Consider the following 17694-nt stretch of genomic DNA (forward strand, 5'->3'; position numbering starts at 1 on the left):
CACAGGGCACGTTTGAAAATGCCCGGCAGTCAAGATGGTGGAGCGTGTTGGTGCTGTTTGTGGACTGCCGGAGCCAGTTCCGAGCTGCGGCCGCAACTTTGAGCTGCACCAACGTTGAAGCTGCCCGCAAGTTAGTACCAACTAGGTAACAGCGGTTGGAGGCATGCACTACCTGGCAATATCTATAGCGGCTAACAACTTGAGGGGACTTCTAATAGGTATGCTAGCTGGCTCAATTCAGGTTCAGGCGCACGCAGACTGGGAAAAGCAGTTGACACTAAACAGCAATGATCAGACACACAACATGACGCTCGCAGCAACATTGAAAAATAGGAATGAAAATAAAAATAAAAATAAAAAGTCATGCTTCTGCCGCCAGTCTTGCAGCATGAAAGAGTATCGGCAGCGCGGAGAATAGGATTGGATGGAGGGTGGTAGGCCGGTACATACTGTACTTGATTCGCCTTTTGGGGGGTGGTGGTAGGGGTTTAGACGAGAAAAGAGGAAACACGGAACATTGAATGCGGGAGGGAACAGGGAAATCTGCAGCGGCACAGGCCAACGTTGGCTCTTGGCCCCGACCCATCCGGCGGTGATCTTGGCTGATCTGACCACAAAGCCAAGAGAGGTAACAGGAGCACAAGATGGAGACGGAAGAGACGAGGAAAAAGAGGAGAGGGACGAGAGAGAAAGAGGAGAAAAGAGGAAACAGGGAGCCGGGGTGTCGGCGAATAACTCTTGTGTCTCCCCTCTTTCGAGTCTCTCTCTCTCCTCCTTGTGCGAGGGACAACGAATGCAAAGGCCCACGCATAAGACCAGAATGGCTTCGTTTCCGGCAATTGAGTGGCAGAAGAGGAACTGGCTCTCTCACTCACATGTAACCCGCGCTTCTCCGCTTGTGAGAATTCCCGCGGTCAAGGGGCCTTTTGAGCCCAAGGATCGGATGCTAGGCAGAGACGAGTAATCTTGGAAAAGGCGATGCTTACAAGAATGATGTATACTCGTACGAGCGAGCGATGTGATATACGATTTCGAGTCGGACCAAAGGCCAAGTCCAGGGCACTCGAGAGCTGGTCCCCACTGATTCTTATGTATTGAGGATTACGAGCACGGAGCTGGGGGGCGAGAAGAAAGAGCGAGAGAAGCCAGAATGCCTCCCATCTTATTCCACTTATTTTTGCGTTGATTTCTAGTCTTTCTACCATGATTTAGCTACGCTTTAGAGCCAATGCAGAGCGTCACGAAAGAGGGTGGGAGGCATGGGTCCTTGAAGCTATAATTTCCCTAGAGGTACTGTACAATCAGATTCCGGCTCCCTGGTGTCTTCAGGAAGCTCACGATCGCGGCGTGTGACCAGGATCCTCACGATCGGGGCCAGGGCCCTGGTCTCACCGAGTGGAGAAGCTGGCATCGAGACCTCTCTTGGGTATATAGCATCCAGCACACCCTTGTCTCTTCAGGCCTCCCCACGGCCCATCCAGGCGATCGTTGAGCCATCCAATCCGCTCAGCCTCTGCGGCCATGGAGGCGCGGCTCGCACAACCGGTGTGCAGGGGTGTCTCTACCCTTGCTTCTCTTAGTGCAGCCAAGGCCGCATTAGCTCTATCCCGGCCTTCTTGTTGTCTCTTCTCTCTGCCGTCCTTGTCGCCTCGCCTCGATGCGGCCAATCAACAGTTCGGGGACCTACGACGCCAGTGTGGGAGCCATTTGCTGGCATCCTGATTTGCTTCTCGCCAGGCTCAAAAGGGGCAGTCATGCCGTCTGGAACGTCGTCAAACTCGCTCCTGTCACGGCCTCTTTGGGCACTGGGCTTCCTCCCCCAGGCCTGCTTTCATCTGTCCTGATCTTCATCGCTTCTTTGATTCTCCCATCGTCTATATCTCGAGACATTGGCCGTGCAAAAACCTGCTTGGGTCCACGTCCGGCCTTCGCACTCTTCCCTCTTTCTACCATCCACCCCTCCTTCTCACTCACTTCAGCTCTCGCTCGTCCTCTGTTACTCTTCCTCTCCTCTGACTCTCCCTCGCATTCGGTGCGGAGTCGGGTGGGTAGCACAAAACCAGGCCATTGGCTTCACGATCCTTTGGCTCTCAGGCGTAGGGTGGCCATCACACGCCAATCACAGGCACACCAGCAGCTTTGGCATAGAGCAAAGTGGCCACTAGTTTTCAGCCGAGTCACCACCCTCCCTGGTCTTTCGTTCTGGCACCCACCACCAAAGAGGCAAACATGGGAAATCTCATCGTTCCGTGATTATTCATCTTCCTATTCCAAAAACTGCAAGACCCTCGCCTGGGAGTGGGACTTGAAAGCGTTCAGATAGAGACCACGCACGATAGCCCCTTTGCCTGTCTAAACCTACCTACCTACGCAAACTTTCTCGCAGCATTCTAGGCCCTTGGGTTGCCCAAGAGCTAGTAGCCGTCGCGGCACAGGGTTCTCATCCATAGCAAGGGCGACTGTCTTATGCTGCTGGTCCTTGCCTGTGACCCACCAGGCCAGCCACGAGCTGCACTACCCAGCTGTCTCTTTTGATTTGAATCCCGGTTTTGTTGACTGCGGCCCGGAGTACGCATAGTGGTACTGCTATACTGTCTTCGTAGCTCTGCCAGTTGGCTGCGCGTTGGAGAGCGGGGCGATTCGAAGAGCAAGCCATCGTCTCAATTTATCATCAATACTGAGGTTGGCATCGACGTGAGCAGAGGTTTCACTTCAGCCTCATGGCTGGATAGGGGAAGCCCCCCCCCTTTAGGAAAAACAAAATCTCGCAGCGCTATATTTATTATCTACTCTATTGCTCCGTACACAGGAGCCGGAGTTTTTCAGGCTCAGGGCTGCAGTTTACGATACCCAAAGTTGGCAGTAATAGAACCAGCGCACACCATGCAGCCGCTTCAGGCCACACATCTCTTCACATTTGGGCTCCCATCGGCGCCTGTCTCTCTCTCTTTGGAAAGCTTGGTCCTTCAATACCTTCGTCAAGCTTCTCAGAGTGTAGAGCAAGTGGAGATATTGTCTCCCTTATCGTCTAAGCCAAAATGCTCGTCCTCGCCTGACGATGCCGCCGCCTTGTTGACGGAGATGGGCGATTATTTGACCCGGACCGCGATGATATGGGCATATCTTATTGAATACCTTATCAAAGGATCTCATATCGATCATGTCACGCTGCAAATTCTCGAAAACTCTCGAGCCAAGACTAATGTTGCAGATCTGTCCGAAGCCGCTTCGCTGGACATGACTCTTGGTCGCCTCCGGTACGTGTTTTACTGTGTTTGTCTCCTTGCTAGGCCTACAAGTGTCGGTATAGACTAACAATGCCATGATTCTAATATACAGAAAGATGCGTGATTTGGCGATGCAGCACTCTAAAGATATTCAAACCATATGGAAGCTTGGGAGCCACCGGAAGGCCAGTCTATCATGCCTAGTTGACCCCCAACCGTCTTCATCGTTACACGGGGAGACCCCATCCTCAGTTCCATCGGCAACCCCTTCAGAGTCTTACTCAAGGCCAGAAGGGTTCAGGAGTACGTCGCATACAGCCGAACGTCGTAAGCAGATTGCGGACGCGGTAGCTTTACTGAAAGATGGAGCAACAACAGTGGGAAGACCAGCACATACACCATTGCCCTCGCTGCCGCTCTTACCACCAGGTATATCACTCGATTTGCCGCCGATACGACCTACACAGCCACCCATATCTGCTCCACTAACAGCATCGCCGCCGCAGCAACAACTGCAACGACAGGAGCAACTGCAGCGACAAGAGCAGCTGCAAAGACAGGAACAGCTGCAACGACAAGAACAACTCAAACAAAAAGAACAAGAGAAGCAGCAGAAGCAGAAGCAGAAGGCACAGCAGCCACAGCAGCAGCACAGGGGGCAGAGGGGGCAGCAGCAGAGAGTGCAGCAACAGAAGCAAAAGCAAGCAATCATGGCATCAACCCGAATATTCCTTGCAAAAGAAGGACCAGGTTCAGGAGCACGGGCAAGGTCGATACTACGAAAGCTAGTACCCTTGATGCCGGCACCGAGAAGGCCACTGGTGAAGAAGTCAATGCCGAAGAAGTCTGGCCCAAGGCCGGTGAGGATATTAACGCCAATTGTTGCTCCGGCTCCTCCTCCGCCGCCACCACCACCTCCACCAGTCCTTACTCCTCCTCCCCCTCAATGCCGGCCTCTTCCTCGCTCAGCAGAAGAGATTGCAATGGCCGCATCGGCCTCTGCGGCATTGGAAAACATGATTGAAGAAGAGGATGAAGAAGACTCGGATGAGTATTCCGACGACGGCCTGTTTGCAGGCATCAACTTGAAGGCTTTGAAACAGCGCGGTAAAGGGAAATATTACTGTCCTAGAGGCCATCGCTGCGACAAAGGCGGCGTTGATAAGAGTGGAAATCTGATACTTTTCGACCGTAACTCATCTTTTGCGTACGTAACAAACTTTTCTCCCAGCATCATGGCAAGCCCAACTCTCTGTCCCCTGTCTTGCTCTTTCATTTCCATCTTCAACCCCGGGAGATGCGAGAAAGAGATGCATTAGGACAGGCGCCATGTGCCCCGGCTAGCACGTTTGCTAATGTATTCATGCAGGCAACATTGCAACAAACATCGCAAGCCCTGGAGGTGTGATGTGCCTGGCTGCCCGAATCCTCCCAAGAAGCGCCGGTTTGCGCGCCGTGACGGATTGGAGAGGCACAAGGCTACAGTCAAGCATTATTTTATGGCGTAAGTACATGATGCTACACCTGCTTATCTGTTGAAACCAATCACAAGTCTTTGTAGGCAAGAATAAAGGCAAACAGGCCAGACTTGCCCAATACTCTCATCGTCTCAATCAATAGAAAAGAGGGGCTGGAGACACCGAACCGCCAGAAATAGAAAGAGAGGGCAATCGACATGGTCCACATGTGACGGGCAGAGTCCGCCCGCAGCTCTATACTCGTACGAGCAGCACAAGCATGAAAGATACATGTACAGGGGCCAACCCGGCGTCATGGCACATAGTCTACTGTACGGCTCAGCAACTACAACAAGCTCGACGCCTTCCGAAGGATCAGATCAGGCAAACAAACGCACGGCCAACAGCCTGAGGCCTGGCTCGAGTCGGTGAGGCTTCCCCGTCTCCACGTCAGCGGCTCTCCCCGAGTCCGCGCTCGTCTAGCCTCGACGCCGTCCATCTGGGTGGATCGAGCTATAGGCGCCGGTCTCTGTCACCCGAAGTCACGGTACCCATCTTCCCGTGGGCGCTAATAATAGGGTTGCCAGTCAGTTGTTGATGGTAGTCTAAACTAGGGGATCACTGCTGGTTTGCTGATCTGTCAGACTATCGATATTGTGTGGCTGGTCTCTTATTTTTTTTTTTTTTTTTTTTTTTTTTTTTTTTTGCTTTTGCTTATTACTACTATTACTTTCTTTTCTTTTTTCTTTTCCTGTTTTTCAGCTCGGATTTCAGCTCGGAGTGGGGGGGTGTTGTTTTCTTTTCTTTTCTTCCTATTTAGCGCTATTGTTCTTTGCTTGAATCGGGTTTAGCAACAGGATGGAAAAAGCACAACTTTTGGGTTATACGAGGATACACGATGGACGACAAAACAGGACTTTTGGGACTAACAACCAAAGGGATGAAAAACGATCGGAAAGGGAAAAGTAGCGGGCGTTTAATTAGCTCAAGGGGCAGTTGCTCCGCATACACTGTTTAAACATCCTGGAGAGCTGAACTCTGGGATCTGCCATGCCTGTTCTTTAGCGATAGCCGGTCCGAAAAAAACAATAGATTTCTAGGTAACATTATTACGGCTAGTATCCGTACTAGCATCAGAAATAACTTGTTTCTCTTGACTGCTTAGACCCTCTGCTGCGCCCTTGTTTCTCTCCCTTGCTTGTGCCGTAGATGCAGGGTGAAAACCTGGTCGGGCTCACCCGGGTCCGGAGTTTGGGGGCGAAATTATACTGATAGTGCAGAGCTTACCAGGGTGATGGAAAAGTGTGTTTCGGATGCTACCTGAGGAGCGGCTGCATTCATTGGGCTCCAAGAGCATCTGGGATTACAATTGGCCTGGCCGTATTCCTGGAATCCTAGTTTCCAAATTACTACATACCGCATTTTGACCAAAAAGCAAGATTTCCTTAGTGCTTCAACGCCGTACGGAGAAGGCCTCTGAAAAGGGAAATTGAGTGTAAGAGATTGAGTGTTGGGCAGCGTTTTCAACGCCATCCCATCCCAATGTATGCCTAATGTTTGCCATCCGAGCCTCGTTTACATCCAAATGGTCTCATGATGCTTGATCGAGAAGCCGAATATAGTAAAATTTGTCGGCTGTTGCATGGGTGAACCCCCACATCTCGTTTGTCGGGCAAAGATGCCGCGAAATGCCAAGATCGTCGCGAGCATCTTCATGCATATTCGTTGCTGATATCAGATAGATGCCTGCTTTTTTTCTAGCCTGGCATACATAATATTTTTTTTATTGAGAGGAAAAGGGAAATGAGAAGCAAACTGCAAGGTCACGCGGCCCACGCCACCGACTGCGCTGCATGCTGCACTCTGTACGCTGTGCATGGCACATTGCATGAATGGTGGTATTTTGAGTATGGCAGCAGATCGTTTTTCTTGACCGGTGAAGGACGCCAAGTGTACTCAGCAAATGAGAGCGTCAAGTTTGCTGCCAGGTGCATATGGTGTAGGCGCAATGACAACAAAGTCTGCGAGCCGGGTGGATCTATATGCACCTGTGTGTGTCTGCATGCATAAGTGCCCAGGTACAGGTACGAGAGCCGCTCAAATGCTGCATCTCAGCACTTGCGCGTTCTGTTGACGAGCTCGTGAAGCAATGCGCCGAGTTCAAAGTCCTGAGCAGCTGATTGCGTGGGGGGCACGGGTGGATGGATGAATCCTGGACTCGGGCAAAGAGTATCTTCCACACTGCAACGTGATCAATGTGATATGCACTTTCCTGAGACGCTGAAAGTACCTCCAATGCAGTTGAAAACACGGTGCAATGCAGTTGAAGTATCGAAAACGACAGAGTGATGCAAACAGCAGGCCAAACGTATCCAAAAATCCTAATGGCCAAGCCATCCTGTCCTCTACGTCCCATCCAAGGGTTAGTTACCAGGACGACAGGCTGCTGATTACACTGAGACAATGCCTATTCTCCGCATCCTCTTGCCTTTGCGTTTGGTAACAAGTAACAAAGGTTTCTTGTCATGGATACATGTAGAGTGCGCGAAGACATAGGCGGTTATACGAGGAGAAAGAGGCCGCCAAGACGCCTTTATTGCCTACAACTGAGATGCGGTTTGTGGAAACAATATACGTTGACGTTCACCTACTTTATTAACTGTTAATAAGAAGGACACCAACGATTACAATCAAAATGACCGCTCGCGTATATTGAAGCTCCTTTCAATACATGTTGATATCTGACGCAACCTATGGTAACCGGCTTTTCTCGTCTTCCCTGGTGACTCGACAGTCCGAACAAGTATAATCAACTGATGATTACTGAACTAGAATATGCGAGACCAACTTGTGTTTACCCAATATCGATCGATGTCCACCAAACCGTGAAACAGATACGAAGGAAAACAAACGCCAACCACAAGAAGGAGGGGAGCAGCATTTGATCCTGCTTAGGCTCTTGTCAGACGCCGAAGTCGGTCGATAGGTCTCCAGCATGTCGACGGTGACAACTTTTGTACAGCAGACGCGCGCCCCAGATCAATGGTATGGAGCGCGCAAGGCCTCAAGTTCGACAGCCATGCAAGTAACATGTCATGTCCAGAGCACCGGGTCTCTACTACCGCGGCGGATGGCGTCATGATGCATGTCGAGGCTGTGACACCGAAACTGGTCGACCGAGTTCTCTCGAGGTAAAACAGCTCCTATTAGCAATACCAAGGTGCAGCGGAATTTCTCCTCTTCTCTCCTTCGGATAGCAAACTCCAATCAGAACAGAACAACACAGCCTCAGGGATATGTCTCAATGCTGTCATATTACAACACCTCTACGTCTCTTTTGAGACGGCATCAATACCCAATTACATGTCCTCATGGCTCAACACACCACCATCTCGAAGCGTACTAGACCCACGGACTCTGCCCGTACCGATCATATTCAGAGCGAATGAATTTCGAAAGATATCGTGGCACGTGGCTTATGAACGGTGCGGGCCTAGAGTGCGTTGATGAGCACTAGGAGGAAAGGAATGAAACTCAAGAGGGAAACTAAGAACCTCATGGGTTGTCATCACACCTTTGTTTCTTTTGTCTCTTTTTGTTTTACCTGAATCCGGCACGGAAGCATTATCCTGTCTGGGATTGGAGGCAACCTCAGCACGCTGGCTTATACGTCACACAGTTGTCTCACGACGCTTTTGATTCACCGACTGCAAGACGACATGAGGTTTCTGCATTTGATATCGAGAAGCGAAGCTAAAACTGTGGCCAACGCTAGCAAACGGGCGCTCTATTACTTACTCTGTTGGTTCAAGTTGGATACAACCAACACGTTGGCCACAAAGCAGCCAGTAGCAGTTGGAGAGGCTCATCTCTATCCTTTTGCGAGAGCCGGGGCTGGCCAGCTCGGACAGAGGCCCCATGCCGTTTTGTTGCGAATAAAGAGGCGCCCTAACGCACACACACTTCTACACCGGTACCACTAGCTTGCTGCTGCAGAACGCACAACCAACATACATATATACATGTAAGGCAACACCCGTCGTCTATTGCCCGGCTACGTGTGCTCTCGGATACATGTGTCCTGTCCTGTCCTCTCAACAGACCGTGCAACACCTTCTTCTAACATTACCTATCCCTTGCTAAACAATATCAATCAGGATCAGGCCTACCGAGGTCAGGACGTGCTCAGGAGTACCCACAGCGCCACAGCGGGATCACAGCGGTTGAGCGGGTACGAACGACCATGCATGCCACCTGTGGAGAAAGGTCACTTACTTGAACAGTAATGGCAGAGACAATGGATCCCCTAAGGGGGGAGGGGCTGATGGGTCCGAAGCTTGGCCCTTGGCTTGGGGCGATCGCTAGATGGGCGATGGGGGGAGAGATGGGGCGTGGGAACAAGAAAGACGAGGGGCGAGAATCGAAAATAGGAAATCGGGAGAAAAGAGACAACAAGGAGATTGAGTTTTTGCCTGGAGTCGCACTCTTGGTCCGTCTCCACCGCAGCCGCCGGACGTGTACTGCTACTGCTCCTGCTAACTGCAACTGTTTGCTGGTCGTTGTAGTGCTACAACTTGATGTCTCGGAAACCAGCTGGTAAAAGGCAAAAGGCAAAGGGAATCATAACAGAACTGGGTTAGGACGACACGGATCAGACAAGGCACTAGTGAAGCAACTCGGTACATGGACTCTGGCTCTGAAGTTGACTCGCCCGGGTGTGTTCCGATGATGGGAGGCAAGCAGATCGGAATAGAATACACATCATACACTGTCTATATTCAGGTATCATGTATGCGGACGTCTTTGTGCATCTGAGTGCGCCGAGGGGCAGCAGCTGCGTTGGCGAGACTTGACTTACATGTACTGGGGCCTGCGGTCAGAGAGTACAAGGACCTGCTGCCATTGAATTGAGCTTTTAATTGCTTCCGGCCTGGAGTCTCCACTACCCTGCCAGCAATTGACGCCGGTCCTAGTCCGTGTGTGCCCGTATTACTTGCTGCTTGCCCAGAAACGACGAGCACACACCACACGGTACCAATATCCGACGCTCCAACTTGGCGCGCAGCTCGAGGCCTTTGACGGCGCCTAGCTCGGCTCCCATACAATATACGCCGTTGTACATACAGGCACGGGTAGAATAGAGGCCATCAACTGCATGCGAGTTCCATATTTTAGTCCCCAGGCATCGCATCCGTGGCTGCAGGCAACCTGCTGCTGGCACAATTTAGCCTCAAGCTTACACGTAAACGGGAGGTACCTGTCTAGGCCGTCTTGGGGATCGATCGAAATCTCTCTATCCCCCTGCTCCTTTTTTTTCTTACAGTACCTACTCCTAGTGTCTCTCTTCTGCTTTTTCCTTTTTCCTCTCCTAGAGAGCAGAGCTGATGTCTATCTGCATTCCGCGTCAACTGATACCAGCATTACACAGCGCTAACTAACTACACGCCCCCAATTAGCAGAGCCAGAACTGAGTCCCGACAGGCCCTTTGTCGTCTAGTTCCGCTCCATGACTGCCTCCATTCAAGTCTTTGCTCTGCTTTCAGTCCTCATATATCCGCCGATGCGACCCTCCAGCCCCAGCTCCCGCTTCCGCCAGCCGGAGCAAGGTTCACTTGCCTCTACCTAGTTCCTCCCTACCTTTGGAACTATCTCCTGTTCGTACAAGCCCCGGTCTTGGGGAGATACAGCTCAGGTGCTGCCCAGGCGGTGGCCTCGGCTTCGCCATTATAGGGCCATTAATGCGCCGTCATATCATACTCCTCATACGACTCTTGTCCCCTTTCTTCGGATCTGCAGCTGTGGTTCTATTTTTTTTCTGCCGCTTTGGGATCACGCTTCCCTGTAGGCATCCGAGACTCTCATCCCCACGCAGTTGAGGGTGAACCTTGAGCCACCAGCTTGGAGAAATTCCTTGGGCTTGCTCTCGACACGTCAATCACTTTTGCTACAGGCTCCCGATATCGTTGGGCTCTGGCCAGCTGACTCCCCGATAGCATGGATTCCCTACATTCTTTCCTTGCTAGGGTGTGTCCGCAAGTGCGAGGGCATCAACACACCACTTGCTCTTCTGTGGATCCTGGCTCATTGCTTTTTTTGTTTTTCGTTTTTTCTCTCTCAGTCTTTTATGTAAATTGTCAATTTGAGTTTTCTGCCCCCAATTAGACCCTCGTTTGCCTGACGTTGTGCCTGAAAACTCTGAGTATAAAGTTCAAGCCACTGCCTCCTCTAATGGACTCAACCTCTCAAGCAAGTCAGAGCGAACTCTTCACCATCTCGAAGAAGACTTGGAACTCCCACATCTCATATATCATATTGCTGTTTACACTTGCATTTGATATATCATCTTCTCGTCTAATTCCATCTCCAACTCTGCTATATCTCTTGGCTTGCCAGTATAAGCTTATAACACACAAGGACTGATACTGTCCAAAATGCAAATCTCTACAAACATGTCAGAGGCCCTCAAGTCGGGATCTTCTCCCCCGTCACCACAGCTGACAATGGACACTGAGCCAACGTCACCTGTTTCGTCAAACTCTTCCATACACAGCGAAGTGTCGTCAGTTATCATTGTTGGCGCAGGAAACTTCGGCGCCGCCACGGCTCTGAGTCTCGCTAGGAAGGGAGGTGTCAAGGTCACTATTGTTGATACCGCCCCCTACCCGAACCCCAGAGCCGCTTCACACGATATCAACAAGATCGTGCGGGATGATTACCCAGACAAGCTCTACATGCAGATGCTTATGAAGGCCATGCCCATGTGGCGTGCCGATAAGCTCTATAGCCCCTGGTACCATGAAGTTGGCATGCTAAGAGCCGACGCATCCGACTTTGGTGAAAAGAGCATTGCGTCGTACAAGGCCGTTGGAGTTGCCAACGACGCAGAGTTCTTATCAGTCGACGAGGTGCGGAAACGCTGGAACGGGGTTTATGCCACAGCATGCTTCGGTACCTTGGACAAGATCTTGTTCAACCCCACAGTGGGGTATGCGGAAGCAGACAAGGCCCTGGAGGCCGTTATGCAAGCTGCGGTGGACTTGGGGGTTGAATACGTCGTTGGTGAGATGAAGTCTCTCGATCTCGGCCCCGACGGCCAGTGCGTGGGGATCGAGCTCACCAACGGCCAGACCCTGCAAGCCGACAAGACCTTGCTTTGCACTGGTGCCAGGACAGGCTCTCTCCTGGTCCAGAGCGCTCCCGAGAACAAGAATCTCCATATCGGTGACCGGCTAGTTGCAACAGGAGCCATTAGCTTCTGTTCCAAACTATATGGCGAGCAGAAAGAGAAATTCGCCGGTGTCCCTGTGCTGAAGAACTGCCTCCCTGAAGTTAAAGGTGCGTTTTATCGGGAAATGCTTGAATTTCCTAATAGACTTCCCTCCCCTCCTCCCGTTCTCCACTTCCTGGGATAGGAAACCGGGATACAAGGATTACACTCCTGTGCCCATGGATATACTATTCATACGACTGCATGAAACATCTGCTGACCATACAAATGCAGGCGAGGGCATGTCAATCCTAAAAGATGGCACCATAAAGTTCAACTGTGATATGTGCTTTACCAACTACGTCAATAACCCCATCACTGGCGAGAAGATGTCAATGGCTCCCGAGGTGTCAGCCTACAACACGTGGACGGGTCCAGACTTTGTGCCCTTCTTCAAAGAGCGTGCCAGGATGACATTTGATGGTCTGTATGGCAAGGAAGTTGAAAATCTGTCCATTGAGTCATACCGTATCTGCTGGTAAGCATCCAAATTTCCCGCCGCAGTCATTGAAAGTACATAGTACTTACACAAAAGTCTTCCAGGGATGCCTCTACACCGACTCATGATTTCCTCATTTCGCCTCACCCTCACTGTGATGGCTTATACGTGGCTACTGGCGGCTCGTTTCACGGTTGGAAATTCTTGCCAGTGATTGGTGACTACATCGCGGACATGCTACACGGCCTCCTTGGTGCGGACTATGCGGACCGGTGGGCGTGGGATCAGAAAGGCGGTGATGGACGCTCTGCCAATCCGACCTATCAAGTAGTCGGAGACTTACAGCAATGGATTTCGTAGGCAGTACGGACAAGTACAGAGAACCGGTGGTGGGAAAACACGCAGTTAGATTTAGACAGAACCCGGCAGGGTAAAAGACGTGCCGGGGGGCTTAGACATGGTTATCGGTATGGGGATGGGTATAAGTCATTGGATATACGATATACACGTGTATTTACATCCTTGTTGCAGTCACTGCTTTTGATATGTTATCTGTTCCATCTTTGACAAATTTCCTAAACTAACGGCAGGCGTTGATATACCATCGAGACATAATTTGCCAAGGCGGGCATTTGCCACGGCGGGCATTGAGACAGTTGGGTTGGGCTGCGGCCAGGATCGCAGCCGCACCGAAAACCAGGCGCAGACTTTCGATGCTGAGAATATGCCGGGTTGCTATGAATCGATTGGATCTAAAGCTTCGTAATTTTCACGGGTTTGCATGGATGATGACTTCGGCTAGGCCCAAATGGGCGGCGCTATTGGATGCCTTTTCTTTTTTCTCGTCTAATACTGATTATTCCGCATGATATCGTCAATCAAAGGCCTTCTGTTGGGAGATGTTTTTTTCCCACTGTTGGTAGGTATTCAAAAATAGGTCGGGTAGATGCCTTGCGGCCGTCCAAAGCGCCCGGTCTGGAGCGAAGGAGCCTCCTTGCCCCATAAAGGGGTGGCTGCGTTTGTCTTATTTGGGACGATTGTCTTAGAGTACGCCGTGTGTCGAGGCTTGGTCATGGAGCCTTGATAGCAGTGCTAAAAGCGAGGGCGAATCAGGACATCCAGATGCTGTGCTGCAAGCAGAATTGCTTTTTAAAAGTAGCTCCAGGTGCTTTTGGGCTTGGTACTTGCGAGCTGATATAAGTCATGCTAAAGCCAGGGGTATCTAGTTTGGTCAGTGACATCAGGCTGTTCAATCAATGTCGTCTCACTGAAATTGCGTCAAGCCGGTTGTGAGATTTGATAGCGCTATACAGTGCTGTGCGCAATAGTAGAATAACTCATAATTAACTGTACGATGTATATGCCATGTATCATATCATTTTCTGTTTTGTCTACAGGCGCGCAGCTTGGCTAATGCCGCCACCGTAAATGTGTGATGAATGAGCATGGGCTTCGGTATTGCTAGTACTGCGCTACAAGACAGAACTTGGTGCTATTCTCTTGCTGCCACGTCTTCATTTGTGAGCGGGGGGGGACAACGGTGGCTTTCATTCATATTCCGCAAGAGCAAATGAGATTTTAGTTAAGCGACGAGCTGAAAAGTCATACGGGGTTGAGTGTAACGGTATATACTACTACATAATACTAATATTGCGATCCGGCACAGCGTATTTGGCGTGGCATTGGTGGGCGCCAGGGTGTTTGACGATCTCGTTTAGTTTTCTCTTTCCTTTTTATACTGACTACGCGTGACCTATATTGATTTACCGTGAATTTTTGTTGTTGGCCCTTCCCCCTATCACCTCCCCGCGGTGGCTTTTTTCTAATTACTTCGCCTCGTTACCACTGTGGGCTGCTACCTCGAGGCGATGCCAAGAGGTAGCTGAATAATGAAGCATCCCCTCCCTTTACACTGGTATCAAGTGAAATTCAGTTACGAGACTGTGGCTGTCGTTTATAAGCTATTTGGCTGACCAGTTTGACAAGTTTGACAATGCCTACTGAAGTTACAATGCTCCTGGCACAGTCCATATCACAGCCGCAGAGCAAAGGTATGACCAAAAATGTGCGTATTGATACGTTGTTGGATTGTGTGTGCGCGTAAATACCAGGATGCTTTGGACAATTTGCAGATTTTCAGCTTTGACGGGTGCCCATGACGTACCAGGATGCCGACATTCCAACAACCCTGGAAAATACGGAGGTGGCTCCGGCAATAAGCGCAGTGTTATTGGCTGCGTTGCATTGTAGCCTATTAACTCGATGTATCATTCCAGGCAAGTTTCAACACCCTGCTATTTCTCTCATGGGGTAATTTCACTAGCAAGACCTCTTCAGAAAGGTCTCTCTGTCACTTGTAAAATGTGTACTAGCTCCTGTATCACTCATGCTCCAGCTGTGAATATGTGTTCACCTGCTAATTCTAGTGTAAGATAGACATGTGCAAAGGCAACAGGAAGAAAGCATATGCTTTCACTTTCTAAGGCCCTTGGGCAGTGTTGATGTATCATAGACAAAGGGCATCATGGGAAGTCAAAGAATACTTGCGTATATGCATAGCAGCGCACCTCCACGGAATTGTTGAAACCTGAGAAAGGAAGTACAACCCCGGTGCCAAGAAGAGACAACAAGACTCTTGCGTAAATTAATTTAAACAGGAGAAATCAGCCCCCAAATTAAACATGGTATCCGGGAACTAGGCAAACCAAGAGCTAAATGTTTGGCAGGGGCAGCATCAAGAGAGTGAAACAAGTAGCGTAAGTTTGAACGAATAAGGCAGGTATTTTATCACCTATCTGCAAGGAGCAGCGTATGTGCGTACTATAATTGCATTCGATGACAGCCAAAGTTCACGAAATAGATATCATACGGTGTTGCAAACCGTTCTCTCTTTTTTCTCTTTATACGTTCACCCCATCCAAGATTGTTGTCTCACATTGTTGTCTCGGGCTGCTGTCTCGGGTTGTTGTCTCATCGGCTACAGCATCGCTGCTCCTGCGGCCCAAAGAAGGCATACTGTAGGCTTGTGCTCCTGCTTGACATACTCCGCATATTCAGATTACATGTAATAAAAATAATTTTCAGTAGTCTCGCTGAGATGCAAGCCATAATGCCTCTAAGGACCAATCTGTCAGAGTACAATATGCACGGGATAGCCAGATGACATATCACATCCCCCAGACATCCTAATGTCCAAATAGACGAACGATACGTCATGCTTGGCACTATGCTCTACTACCGTAGCCGTTGTTATACTATTTACTTTTCGGCTGCAGCCACAGAATACTTAAGCACTTCCTTTCAGCTGGACAAGGGTCATGTTATACCAAGCAAGGGCGTGAGCATCAGAACACTGCGAGTAGTATTGGTTGTTTTCCCGGGTACTGGTTCTAGGATTCAGGGAAGTGGCAATGCTAGAGGCCAGAGATATGCCCCCTTACTTATCGACCGAAGCACTATGAGCGGGCGTACCCGACATCGGATGAGGAGTGCGTTTAGACGCAAATATAGGTACATGCATGATTACCCATAGGGGCTCATTTCGATCCATATCTTCCACTGATTGCCACAATCGCTATCTATACCTTCCTAGGTCTTAGTGTATGGTCCCAATATTTGGTCCTGTTCCACATAGCATCTACAAGCGGCTATCCCAAAATAGAAACTTGGGTAGATAAATTGCACACTCAGAGATGGGATACAAATAGGACATGGACATAGACATTCGCAAAGGTAGTTAGAGTTAACGGCAAGGAACTGTACAGTAACATGAAAGTTTTTCACTATCTAGCCACGCATAGTCCGTCCCGTCCACCTGCGTGAAGTTGGATCCAAGCCAGTCAAGCCAACGCAAGGATCAAGGATCACCGACAGCACACCGCTTCAGGTCACCGATAACATGACCACTGCTGCAATGTAATGATAGGATCAGAATCTTTCAACAATTTTCAGCTCGTGTCCACCTGGCGTCAATTGTGGATCTTGAAGTTGTCAAATACAGGACTCGTGGGGGAGGGGTGTGGCGGCTCAATACATTGCAGCCATCCGAGAAAAGGGAGGCTATCTTGAACTTCCCGGTTTCTTTTCCTTCCCTGGTAAACAGAGGGCCGAGACCTTACTTGTGGATCAAGACCCTCAGTTGAAGGGGCTGAACAGGCAAACAGGGGCGTCGGATATGTGGCTAAGCTTCAATGAAACACCAGTGGAATGCGCATCTAGACAAGTAGGGAGTCAGTCGATTATTTTGGGGGCTGATATATAAAACACTAGTTCTTATGAGACCAACCAAATGAAATATAGCTGCAGGGCGAATTGATGAGCAATCGGTCTGGAGTAGTCTTGTGGTTTAGTGTATTACTATTCAGCTTCCGATCTCATCGTGATCAGATCGGTCGGGAGATCGCCCGTAGCAGCTCCACGTTTTGGGCATTGGTGGATAAGGCGGAGCTACCCTGGAGAGATTCCGATTTCTGGTAATGAATCGAATTCTAGAATAGTACGGTCTTCTTGTTATCCGAGGCCGTATGGATAAGTGGTAAATGCTTGTGAGACAGACCATGTGGTGTTTGGTCCGCAAATAGATGGGCAGTTTGCGAGCTTCAAATGTATGCCACATTACGCTGATATTGTTGTATAACATTACAAGTCTCGTGTTACGACTTCAATGAAGAAACGTACAAATGAAAACGACCATTTAAAATAGAACAATGGTCCATTCATGAATTGCGGCCATATCCAAGTCAACACACATCGCAACAGAGTGGCATAAACTCAAACAATGCGCAAGCCTGGCCTAAATCATCCTTGCTTGATAATAAGAGCGGATGGCTGAAAGGAGGCGCAAGTTGACAAAGCCAGTTAGTTGAACCTCCGAGTTACCCATGTAAACTGAAAGTGCAACTGGCTTTCAATTCCCCTGAGCTAATAATTGCCTAGGCTGTTAGAATTTCATTAGCAAGCATGCTACAAGTGAGACAATGCCGTCTAGAAAATTAGTAGTGAAGCGGATCTGGGGTTCAGCTTAAGAGCGTGCAGCAATTCAATGTCGCGCATTGTGAGCTACCTATGGAATTATACCCTGTACTATCATGACGCATATCAACAATCAGCAAAGAATGATAGTGTGCTCTGCAAATACGTTATCATTGAAGATAGCATCGCTGGAATTTAAGCATTTTCTTCCATTGCTAGCAGAAAGGCTAAGCAGCGCCCAAGTGCTTACCTCCTATCTGCGGCAATAAGGCGATGGCGTGCGAGCGCCTGAGATTCGCGCCATGGAATTTGGGTGTCTCAACGACTGGCCAC

The 17694-nt window shown here is 49.8% G+C and overlaps 4 protein-coding genes across 4 annotated transcripts; 3 read left to right on the top strand and 1 right to left on the bottom strand.

The window, feature by feature from the left end:
- Nucleotides 1-243: 243 nt before the first annotated feature.
- Nucleotides 244-1523, bottom strand: TrAtP1_008669 (uncharacterized protein; the record flags this gene model as incomplete). Its single annotated transcript, XM_066114005.1, has 2 exons — nt 244-277; nt 1393-1523. The coding sequence occupies 2 exons, from the start codon at nt 1521-1523 to the stop codon at nt 244-246; spliced, it is 165 nt and encodes a 54-aa protein (XP_065970097.1).
- Nucleotides 1524-1657: 134 nt separating this feature from the next.
- Nucleotides 1658-2323, top strand: TrAtP1_008670 (uncharacterized protein; the record flags this gene model as incomplete). The annotated part of the gene is made up of 1 exon (XM_066114006.1): nt 1658-2323. The coding sequence occupies one exon, from the start codon at nt 1658-1660 to the stop codon at nt 2321-2323; it is 666 nt and encodes a 221-aa protein (XP_065970098.1).
- A 560-nt stretch (nt 2324-2883) lies between these two features.
- On the top strand, nt 2884-4798 carry TrAtP1_008671 (uncharacterized protein; the record flags this gene model as incomplete). Its single annotated transcript, XM_066114007.1, has 4 exons — nt 2884-3257; nt 3340-4434; nt 4597-4731; nt 4789-4798. The coding sequence occupies 4 exons, from the start codon at nt 2884-2886 to the stop codon at nt 4796-4798; spliced, it is 1614 nt and encodes a 537-aa protein (XP_065970099.1).
- A 6111-nt stretch (nt 4799-10909) lies between these two features.
- TrAtP1_008672 (uncharacterized protein) lies at nt 10910-12956 on the top strand. Its single transcript, XM_014086356.2, has 3 exons — nt 10910-12019; nt 12186-12429; nt 12495-12956. The coding sequence occupies exons 1-3, from the start codon at nt 11116-11118 to the stop codon at nt 12748-12750; spliced, it is 1404 nt and encodes a 467-aa protein (XP_013941831.2). The 5' UTR covers nt 10910-11115; the 3' UTR covers nt 12751-12956.
- Nucleotides 12957-17694: the final 4738 nt, after the last annotated feature.

Source organism: Trichoderma atroviride, chromosome 4, assembly GCF_020647795.1.
Source record: "Trichoderma atroviride chromosome 4, complete sequence".
In the NCBI taxonomy this organism is placed as follows: Eukaryota; Fungi; Ascomycota; class Sordariomycetes; order Hypocreales; family Hypocreaceae; genus Trichoderma; species Trichoderma atroviride.

What these genes read in the sequence shown, in the direction of transcription:
- TrAtP1_008672 (XM_014086356.2), top strand. Translation starts at nt 11,116, where the DNA reads ATGCAAATCTCTACAAACATGTCAGAGGCCCTCAAGTCGGGATCTTCT. An exon ending in CTGCCTCCCTGAAGTTAAAG is followed by an intron (nt 12,020 to 12,185) that starts GTGCGTTTTATC and finishes ATACAAATGCAG; the next exon opens with GCGAGGGCATGTCAATCCTA. An exon ending in GAGTCATACCGTATCTGCTG is followed by an intron (nt 12,430 to 12,494) that starts GTAAGCATCCAA and finishes AAAGTCTTCCAG; the next exon opens with GGATGCCTCTACACCGACTC.